The 11362-nt window shown below is 31.3% G+C and overlaps 1 protein-coding gene across 1 annotated transcript; it reads left to right on the forward strand.

Moving 5' to 3' along the window:
- Positions 1 to 3369: 3369 nt before the first annotated feature.
- On the forward strand, positions 3370 to 5669 carry LOC142506171 (replication protein A 70 kDa DNA-binding subunit B-like). Its single transcript, XM_075619338.1, has 9 exons — positions 3370 to 3513; positions 3769 to 3862; positions 3954 to 4050; positions 4134 to 4343; positions 4427 to 4562; positions 4666 to 4823; positions 4913 to 5036; positions 5376 to 5426; positions 5499 to 5669. The coding sequence occupies exons 1-9, from the start codon at positions 3370 to 3372 to the stop codon at positions 5667 to 5669; spliced, it is 1185 nt and encodes a 394-aa protein (XP_075475453.1).
- The last annotated feature ends 5693 nt before the right edge of the window (positions 5670 to 11362 follow it).

Genomic DNA, 11362 nt, shown 5'->3' on the forward strand with positions numbered 1-11362 from the left:
TTTAATTGGTATTACTCATATCACGAATGTGCATCTTCTTTTCGATAGCTCATCACATAAGAACTTCAAAGTTAAGCGGGCTTGACTTGGGGCAATTTTGAGATGGGTGACCCCCTGAGAAGTTTCCTAGGGTGCGTGTGAGTGAGGACATAAGCACGCTGGAAAGACTCGTCTTGGTACAGTGAGGACAGTCGTCGAATCTGGGACGTAACACCAGGTCCACAATGACCGAATGTCCGCGGCTCCTAACATCAAACTCAAGATGTCCTAATTTAAAAACATGCATTCCTTGGGCATTAGTGAACCTGCTACCAAGAATCTCCTCGATGGTAGGGGTCAGAATAGTATTAGCCTCAACTGATGTGTGGCGATATCGGGCAAACCAAGACGAGGCCAGTTTCTGCGAAACATCTAGAAGTGCAATGATGGGAGGTTTCCTCTCTTCAAGTAGTCTAGCATTGATCGACTCAACCCCGTTTGTCGTCATAATATTGTAACGGGTCTTCGGACAATATGCTCGATTCCATCGATCAACTGAATCTCTCTCGTCCAAAAATTGTGCGGCCTCGGGATATCTATTCCTAAAATCATTGTATGCAATATTAAACTCGACATGCTAATAAATTTTTGCAATGTGCAGAAACATTTCTGTTGCACCCTTCTTTTTGCACCTAGTTTTCAAGTTTTGAGATAAATGCCACGTACAATGACTATGATGCGTATTTCTATAGACATTAGAAACCGCATTAATGATTCCCTGATGTCTGTTTAAAATTATCACCAGTTTATCCCCGTCTGGTACTACTTCTAACAACTTCGTTAAAAACCAACTCCACGAAAAAGTACACTCGACATCTACTATTCCCCACGCCAAAGGATATTGGTGATAATTTCCATCTTGTGCCGATGCCACGAGTAAAAAACCATTATACTTGCCTTACAAACACGTACCATCAATTGATACAACTTTCCGCATACTTCGATATCCTTGACGAATGCACCAAATGCAAGAAACATATACTTGAATCGATTTTCCTCGTCGACACATATGTCTGTTAAGCTTTCTCGATTCATCTTCTGAACCATGTGCAAATAACAAGGCAATACAGTAAAACTCTTCGTAGGATCACCTTTCAAAACATTGTCTGCTAGTTTTTTTCCTCTCAAAGCCTTGTAATATGATATATCAGCATTCATACTATTGCGCATCATCGCCATCACCGTTTTTGGTACAGTTGGACCGGATGACCTTGGAAATTATCCACCAGTATATCACGTACAACAGCCGAACTCGCTCTGCAGATTCTATTGCATCTCCCTGTCAAACCACATGTGTGTGTATTGCAATATGTCCGAACGGAGAATGCATGTGAATCATTCTTAATCTTTGAGATCCAAATTCTCCACTTAAAATCAAACACTATACATTTTACGGCGTACAATTTTTGGCTACTTTTTACAGTCTCAAATTCAAAGAAAGCTTCCAAATTTATTCAACGTAAATCCTTTTTCACCGCTTCTCTGTTTGGAAATTCTTGACCAACAAACAATTTTGAACCATCTTCAAATGAAAATATATCATCACCAATATCCATATCTGCAACCACATTTGCGTCATTACATGCAATCACATTTGCCTCGACCTCAACGTCATGGATGACATTCACATCACGTGCTTCATCGTATATCTCAGCCGTGTTACTACGATCAACGTGGATGACATCCATATTATGTACTTTGTTGAAAAACTCATTGCTATTATTACGATCTAAAGAAACAATATTCAAGTGAAAATAACCTGTCAAAATGTCTATGTTCGTTAAAATTACTATTGTATTCATCAATACCAACTCCGTGCACATTATCATAAACATCAAAAGAAGCAACATGTTCAATTTCAACTTGAAGCATTGACCTAGTTTTCAGACAACCAAGATACAAATATGCTTTCAAATCATGGTCATTCTCTATATAAATCGGTTGAATGTTACACGGAAAATCTAGAAGATAACTCAACCTCAAGTTAGCAGTATCGTCTACTTTCCCAGCTCTATGTAGTTCACTTCTTAAATTTTAAAAATAACAAATATTATCATCTACTGAAATAGCTACAAACTTAGCATTGGACCCTGCATTCCATTTATATATCAGTTCTTCGCTTACTTCCCATTTATCATCTATATGAACAACAATAACTGTAGGCATATCCTACAAAATTCAAAAAGGATAATTAGAATTGGAAAAAATTTAAATAAAAAAAACATAAATAAGCACCTTGGTCGACCCAAAATTTGTTGTTCGACCAAAAAATTTGTTGGTCGACTTTCTTGGTCGACCCATAATTTGTTTCGACCAAAATTAAGTTGGTCGACCAAGAAGAATTAGTAAAAAGATGGAGCAGCAACCAGGTCAAGTAAAAATTTGAATTGGCTAAATGAAGAAATAAAGAAAACAATGAAATTAGGTCGAAGGAAAATGGAGAAAACTTACTTGTGTTGGACTTTTTTTTTTCAAATACAGAGGTGATTTCAAAAGGAATCGGGAAAGATTTGGAGTAGATTTAGATCTAAATCTAAAGAATGAGCAAGAAGAGTACACGAATGGGAGGTTGTGATGTTGAATTTAATATAATGCAGAAGCAGCTGAGGGGTAGATGGTTGTTTTAATGGTTTTTTATTTTTATTTTAATAACCTAATTTTAAACATATGTGGATAGACAGAGAAGAAAAAGAAGATGAGAGAAGAAACAGAAGATGACAATTAATTAATTAAATTAAAATTAATCAGAATCTATATCTATATATATATAAAAGCAGAGTTGTCTGCTATATTTAGTAATTTCCCGCCCAAATAGACATTCCAAAAAAGGAAATAATCGAGAAATGCTATTATAATAAATGATTAAAGATATTTAATTCATTATTAAAATTGTAACAACTTGAAAATTGATTCTCTTATCGGAATTACAAACCAAATTAAATTCCATTTCAAATTTCAAATCCAAAAATTTATTCCCTTGTGGGAATTACAAACCAAATAGAAGTCCGAATTAAAAACCAAATACAAATCATATTTTACATCTGAATTATTAAATTTGACCCTTGTTCCCAAAAATTTTGCTTTGTTCAAAATTTTTACATCTGAATTCTGAAATTTGACACATGTTCCAAAAATTTTGCTTCATTTGAAATCGTTTTATTAATTTAAAACTAATGTTTTTTTAATCTATAAATACATATATAAATTTACTTGATATATTATCATCACACACAACACCCAAATTACAAAACCTCACACACGACACCCAAATTACAAAACCTCTGCCCGTGCTCAAATTCATTTTGTAACCAATAAATCTTTTATACCCCAATGGCCCCTTTATTCAGTTTTGTTCGTGAAGTGGAACCTTCAACCTGGCAGTGGGCGTTCAAGCTTCGGCTGATTCGTTGTTACGATCTTCCTCCATATGAAAATAGTGGACCTACTTTCGAATGCATCTTTCATGATCAGGAGGTAACAAATTTTCTTATATTTGGCTATAAAAATCCTCTAAACACGCAAGTATAACATATAGATTATCTCTTTTTTTAGGGTTCGCGCATACATGCAACGATAAAAGAAGGCCTCATACAGAAAATGAAACCAATTCTCAAAGAAGGTCATCTTTTTGCAATTAAAAACGTAATTGTTGCAGATAATCGTCTGAAATACAAGACAACAACACATAAATACAAACTCATGTTTATGAATAAAACTAATGTCTGTGAGATTTTCGATGATTCTTTTACATCAAGTATGTTTGAATTCAAAAACTTTAGAGATTTGAAGAATGCATATGTCATCGATGAGAATGAACTTTTTGGTAAGCTGATTTTTTATTTATTTACTTAGTGATCTATCAAGTTTCTTATTATTTTTATGTTTACTCATGAGTTTTTTTTATTTATTTCTAGATGTCATTGGAAAAATAATAGCAAGAGACTCACCTCAAAATAAAGAGATTAATGTACGTGCAACAAAACTTCTCGACTTGATCATTGAAGATTTAGAGTAACCACCATTTATCTTATTTTCATATTTTATGTGCGAACTAATTTTTGGCATTTCAAAATTATGTATTTACTATTTGTTAGAAACAACAAATTACCATGTACTTTGTGGGAAAACTTTGTTGATAAAATCATGGCATATTTGGGCTCTATCGGTGATGAATCAGTTGTTGTGATTCTTCAAATGTGTCGTGCAAGACGATTTAGGGGTGAAGTGCGAGTTCAAAGTACATTTTTTGTCACCAAAATGATAATAAATGGAAACTTAGCTGAATTTCTTGAATTTCGAAATAGGTATTTTAAATTTACTTCTTTCTATTTTTGATTTAATTTATTTTTTGACATATCATTGAATTCTTTTAACATTTACAATTTAGGATGAATTCTGATTGTAAGACCCCAACAAATTCGATTAGCACCATTTCAATGAAATCTACCCCAAATATCATGGAAGAACTTTCGAATGCGAAGGACATTTTCAGGACCATAGAACAAGTTTCAGAAAATAATGAGGTATATTTATTTATATTCTTTTTTTATAAGAGTTTCACTAATTTTTTTGTTCATTTCAGTATTTACAATTGAAACTTGCTTAAATTATTTTGTCTATTTCCAGGTGGGGAGTTTCTGGGTTTATGCAAGAATTGTATATATTGAATCTCATGGAACTTGGGGGTATTTGTCATGTAAAAAATGTCCCAAGAAGATGATTGTGGTGGGTGATAAATTTTACTGTGAAAAATGTGACAAATTTGATACTACGGGAAATATTAGGTATTTTTTATTTGTAGGGGACTTTGCTTCTTTATTTTATTTTTTTTCTGAGTTATTTACCTAAATTTTTTTTTAAATTTTTTTTCTAGGTTTAAGATTCAAGTTAGAGTTGTAGACAGTACTGGAAATGCAATTTTTTTACTTTGGGATAGAGAGTCTATTCAACTTATTGGGAAAATTGCACTGGAATTGAAGACTGAAATGAAAAATCAGGTTATCTGATCTTTCTTGGTTTTTCGTGATATACTTAAACTTTTTTTATATCAAATATTAATCATCCATATAATATTTCAAGGTACGGAATCGGTAGAAATTCCGAAAGATTTTGAAAATTTAGTAGATCAAAATATTTTGTTCAAAGTTCAAGTTAGATCCAATCAGATTCGGGGATATAATGGGACATACACTGTCATTAAATTGATTTCTGACCCTACTGTTATTGAAAATTACTCTAGAGAATTTCTTGATAGCCGGGTATTATATTGTCTATTACATTGATGTCTTTATTTAAAATTTAATATATGGTTGGTTAAAAATTTTCTTTTGCTACAGGAATCCGATTTGTTCTCAAAACTCAACAACACTGACACAAGAGAAGTTGAGGTAAATATCACGACATTAAATATATATTCTATATGAATTTGGTACAAAACCAAATTAAATTATTCTTTTTAGGTTCTTTCTTCTGGAGATGAAGTCTCTACACCTATACAGTCTACCAGCAAAGAAGTTCCATCACAAGATGTATTAAATGATTCTACATTGAAGAGAACCCATATGGATGAGTTCTTATCAACTGCACCAGATAAAAAGTTTAAAGCTATCATCAAGCAAGAGAAAGACTGAAATATGTTTTCTATAATACTATGAGTCGTATTATTCTAAGTATTATTTAAGGTTTAAGATTTCATGAGACATTATTATCTTGGTTTCAAACATTTGCTTTTGTTAAATTTTAGTTATATTGTTACTGTCTACTTTATTAGTGCAATGAAGTTTTATTGTGACTACAATCTATCAAAAGACAATACAATTCATAATAATAATTTTTGTTATATTAAAAATGTTAAATACTAAATTTTAGAGATACTTGAGTATATATTGAAAAAAAATCAGGCCAAACAATCAAATTTATCCTTATTCAAAAAATTATAATCTTGAATTTTAATGTACTGCATTAACTAACTAATCTTTGCATTTTCGAAATAGAGGCTTAAATATTCAAAAATTAAAATATACAACTATTTTTAGAGTTTCAAAAGAGCCACTAATGATAAATTTTATAATTAATGCCATTAGAATCAACTCAAAACAATTCTCTAAGATACAAATATCATATTTTAACTTCTAGCATATCAATCAATTTCTTATTTTAATAATTACTTTATAAATATAAAATCTCTTAAATAAGAAAAGTTAATTATATACTGCATCAACCGTATATTAAACATATTTCAATTTTTTGTTAAATTAAAAATGTTAAATACTAAAATTTAGAGATACTTGAGTATATATTGAAAGATGCAACACTACCAGCAAACCTAAAATTATGCATGCGTTTAAATAAAAATTATTTATGTCACCCAAAAAACATACATTAATTTTTTTTTTGGAAAATGGTTCCACAATCATCCCATATTCCAAAAAATATTAAATATTTTTTTTTCACATTTAGTCCCTAAATATATTACCAATTAAGGCATTAGGTAGATACTTAAACACACGTTGAAAAAAAAGGCAAGTAAAAATAAAATGGTGAACAAATTTCAATTAAGATTGATATCAAATAAATCTAACATAAATTAAAAAAATCATTCCAAACAATCAAATTTATCCTTGTTCCAAAAATTAGTGTACTGCATTAACTAACTAATCTTTGCATTTTCGAAATAGAGGCTTAAATATTCAAAAATTAAAATATACAACTATTTTTAGAGTTTCAAAAGAGCCACTAATGATAAATTTTATAATTAATGCCATTAGAATTAACTCAAAACAATTCTCTAAGTTACAAATATCATATTTTAACTTCTAGGATGTCAATCAATTTCCTATTTAACTAATAATTGCTTTATAAAAATAAAATCTCTTAATTAAGAAAACTTAATTATATACTGCATCAACCAATACATTTTTCTCAAAATAAAATTCTTAAAATTTTGAAATCTGTTTAATATACGACATTAAATTATACTTATCTAATAATTTATTTTTCAATATCGATAATTAAAACAAAAAAATGACAAGTAAATGCAACTGTTTTTCATTATTAGCAAAACTAATTTCAAGTTTCAAAATATAGACATTAATGAGAAATGCTTGATTGCTACGTTTTTCAAAACTATACTACAAGATTTATGTTTACTTATAATTGTTCAAATTTCCCAACAGGAATATAATTTCTTCAAAACACAATCACAAATCCCATCCATTCATAGTTTTAACGATCAAACACATACTTTCAAAATATTTCATACAAAAGTTGAATTTCGAAGGCTCCAACCAACAATGAAGCGACTGACAAAATCAAGTGTTCTAAGTGGCAAGCGACAGAAGAGTGACGACCAATTAAAAGGTATTTTTTTATCATGCTTTTAATTTAAAAAAATAATGCAATTGTGGTGAAGATGTAGTATACCTTATTTTCTAAGTTTTTAGCAAATAATTGTGGGGACCCGGACGCTAATTCCAATTTTAATCATTCTTAGGAATTATTCAATCAATTATAATAAATAGGGTCTAAAATTTTTTTTTTTCAAATACAATGCGGAAACGTAAGATAAATCAATCTGAAATACACATTATACATAAAAGTACAAATCTTGTATTTCCCACAATGATTCAACTAGGTTCGACTAATATATATCAAGCGATGATTCCTAGTTTACTTTTGAACCCGGATCTCCACGCTATCTAGTCCAACTTCTTTCTCCTCTTGACCCTGATTCTAGCCCACCTGTTGCCATGCACACATACAAACAAGACAACAGCCGGATAACTCCGGTGAGAATTACATTATCAGTATAAATCATGTATACATGCGATCATATAAACCATATAAAAGCATATAACCGACATTCATAACCTATATCAAATTCAGGAACATAAATCAAATATTCAGAGCATGCATCATAATTCGAAACATGTCTCTATATCAATAACCAATCATATTCTAAACATGTACCATAATCAGGAACATAAATCCATATCAATCTATGAATAAAAAGCAACATCAATCATTAAATCCCCATCAGTGACTTTCAGACTTAGACTAGACTCGTTCCTAGTCTAGGGATCCCGGTTTCCAGATGTGGTGTTCCTATATCGAATTCCGTAATAGAAGAAACTCCAATTCTATTTACTCGATATAACCAAGCATCCAGTGTCTTGACCTAACCGTCACAGACTTTGGCATTTTCACCAATATCCTATCTTATGACATCGTGCAATGTGCCCGTGGCGATCCCGCCACTATCAGGTACTTTTGTCACAAGATCCCTCGTCTAATACCTGCAGTCTATAATCAATAGCACAGCATATCAATTCATTCATTGCAAATATCAATGCAATAAAATAAAGTATGTGATTTAGGGAAACTCGAGTCAAACCTCACTCGAGTTGTGCAATCCCAACTCAACATTCATTTATACCTTTATCTTCTCGCTCTGACGAAGACGAAGTCCTGAATTCAACTCTGTCCATTCTCAATCTGGTAATAACAATACCGAACAGACACGATATCAATATATAACTCAATTCAGAACCTGTTCTGATTAATACTCAAATCAAAATACACTCTGATCAATGTTAATCAACATACGGTACCACAAAACAATCTAAAGCAATACCGAATCTGATCCATATCAATCAACTGATATTTCGACGGCATAATAATACAGTCTCGATAACCCCGTCAGTCCCAATATCACAGATATAATACCAGAACTCATAATCACTATCGATATAACTCATAATTCCAACGATAATACAAATCTGATATCGAATTCCAGTCAAATTGATTCCGAAAATCATAACAATTACAGAAACAGTCTGTTCTTTAATCTGACTTCAATTATACGATGTCTACTGTATCAGAAACACCATATATAATTCCTATTCAATTCTGACAATATCATAATTTCAAATCATATCTAAACATAACAAAACTTACGTCCTGTGGAAGCCTGCGTCGATAGGAACACAGTACTGAAGTCGGATTCAAAATTAGACGGACGGATTGAAATCTAAAGGCGTAGATTTTCTTTAACCCTCCTGAAGCTTTTCTCCGTTCATTTCTCTATCATCTGAAGAAATGAATTGTCTAAATGAATATATATATCTCATGCATGCCCAAGCCAAGTGGCTTATTTTTCCAATTGCATGTCTCGCGCTCGGGCGGACATAAAGTTCCGCCCGTGCGCGAAACTCTCGGCCCACGCCCATTAAACAATCGCGCTCGTGCGGACATAAAGTTCCGCCCGGGCGCGATATGTTCGGCTTCCTTCCCTTAAACATGGGCGCTCGGGCGAACAAACACTTCCGCCCGGGCGCTACACCTTCGGCCCAATTTTTATGCTTTCATGTACTTGGTCCAAATCTTATCTCGGAATGGTCCGGCTATAATCACATCAATTCATAATCAATAAATCATCTCAGATTACAATAATCAAATTCTCGGGCATTACAATAATGATCTGAAAGTACCCACCCTGATTTTACTCTTTCGGAGAAGGTGCCGTCAGCCTTTGATAATGTGTTATTCATACTGTAGTTACACCTTCAAGATAAATAAACTTTACTATCAAAATATATTATCTCATGAACCGGATCTATAGATTATTTAACAAAAAAAAACAGTGTTATTTGACAAAAATCTTTTCAGATCTAACCGCTTTTTTATCAATATTGCGAGATCCGAAAAAAAATTTCGAAGAGATGTCAAAAGTTAAGAAAAAAATCATTAAATTGTAGGAAATATTTTATCAGAAAACTTGATAGTAGATCTAAATAAATTAGTCACCGTATCCATTTTTTCTGAAGTAGAGATATAAAAACCATGAAGGATCTGGGTGGAACATCACCGGATCTAAACGGATCTTGTGCCCCAGAAACAGATCTTTAGATCCTTTTCGAAAAAGGATAAATAATGCTTTAAAAAACATGTTTTAAAGCATTCATATTTCGGCGTGAAGATTAAAAAATTCGAGTATGTATCTGTACATCTAAATAAAATTGTAGCGAATATTTTATCAGAACATTTGATAGTAGATCTAAATAAATTAGTCACCGTATCCACTTTTTCTGAGGTAGAGAAATAAAAACCATGAAGATCTGGGTGGAACATCACCAGATCTAAATAGATCTTGTGCCCCGAAACAGATCTTTAGATCTTTTTCGAAAAAGGATGAATAATGCTTTAAAAAACATGTTTTAAAGCATTCCTTTTTCGGCTTTAAAAGATTAAAAATCCGATTATGCATATATATGTACAAGCCATGAATTTCGGCGTCAAGATTACACACTCGAAAAATATGAAAAAAATCCGAGTATGATTCTGTACACGGCATGTAAGTTTAGATCTAAAATTTTTTCCATATCTTCACGCCGAAACCGATGTAATTTCAGTCATGAAAAAAGATTTAGATCGAAAAATACGAAAAATCAAAATGTAAACATTCTTCATGAATCAAAAAAACCGAAAAACAAAAACACAAAAATCATGGTTTTCGGTGCAAAACAAAAACTAAGAAGAAAGAAACGAAAATGTTTTGGTTTGAGATAAAATGTACAAAGAAATGAAGGGATACCAAAAGTCACCTCTTGACCCGGTTATTTTATGTGAATAGTGTGTGGAAAAAAATGGGGGCAAGTCTCGAAACATAAGCATATATATGACTCGATTTAGGGTTTCTTTAGTTGGGTTGGGCTATTTTAATGTTTATTAAGTTGGGTTGGGCTACTTCAATATTTATTTTGTTGGGTTGTTTATTTGTTGTCTTCAAAATTGTGAGGAAAATTAATGGGCTATTTCAATACAATGACACTTATGTATAAATATAAGTTTGTTATAAGATGTAATTGAATAGGCATTGCATCCATGTCTTCAAAATTGTGAGGAAAATAAATGGGCTATTTCATAAAAAAAAAATGGGCTGATTTTAAATTTTATTTTATTTTTTAGGTCTAATATATTTAATTCAATGATAGTATGAAATCATAATTTTTTCTTCAATTTATCAACTTTAATCTTATACCAAAAATTCACCAATTAATTTAGATGAATAAATATAATCGTACGTCAAAGAACTATAAACTAAAATAATATAAACAAGGAAAAATGGTTAATTAACATACTTAGAATTAAAATATATGTATGGAATTTAACATACCCAAAAGGCTAATTTTGTTAGTTAAATTAATTCAAGGCCAAAATTGATTATGGTGTTGTATAGTAGGCTATTGTTAATAATATATATTAAATAAAATTATATTAAATACAATTATTTATTTTTGTTATATTTGAATACATTTATCTTGTA

Source organism: Primulina tabacum, chromosome 1 (assembly GCF_025594145.1).
Source record: "Primulina tabacum isolate GXHZ01 chromosome 1, ASM2559414v2, whole genome shotgun sequence".
In the NCBI taxonomy this organism is placed as follows: domain Eukaryota; kingdom Viridiplantae; phylum Streptophyta; class Magnoliopsida; order Lamiales; family Gesneriaceae; genus Primulina; species Primulina tabacum.

What these genes read in the sequence shown, in the direction of transcription:
- LOC142506171 (XM_075619338.1), top strand. Translation starts at nt 3,370, where the DNA reads ATGGCCCCTTTATTCAGTTTTGTTCGTGAAGTGGAACCTTCAACCTGG. An exon ending in CGATGAGAATGAACTTTTTG is followed by an intron (nt 3,863 to 3,953) that starts GTAAGCTGATTT and finishes ATTTATTTCTAG; the next exon opens with ATGTCATTGGAAAAATAATA. An exon ending in AAGTTTCAGAAAATAATGAG is followed by an intron (nt 4,563 to 4,665) that starts GTATATTTATTT and finishes GTCTATTTCCAG; the next exon opens with GTGGGGAGTTTCTGGGTTTA.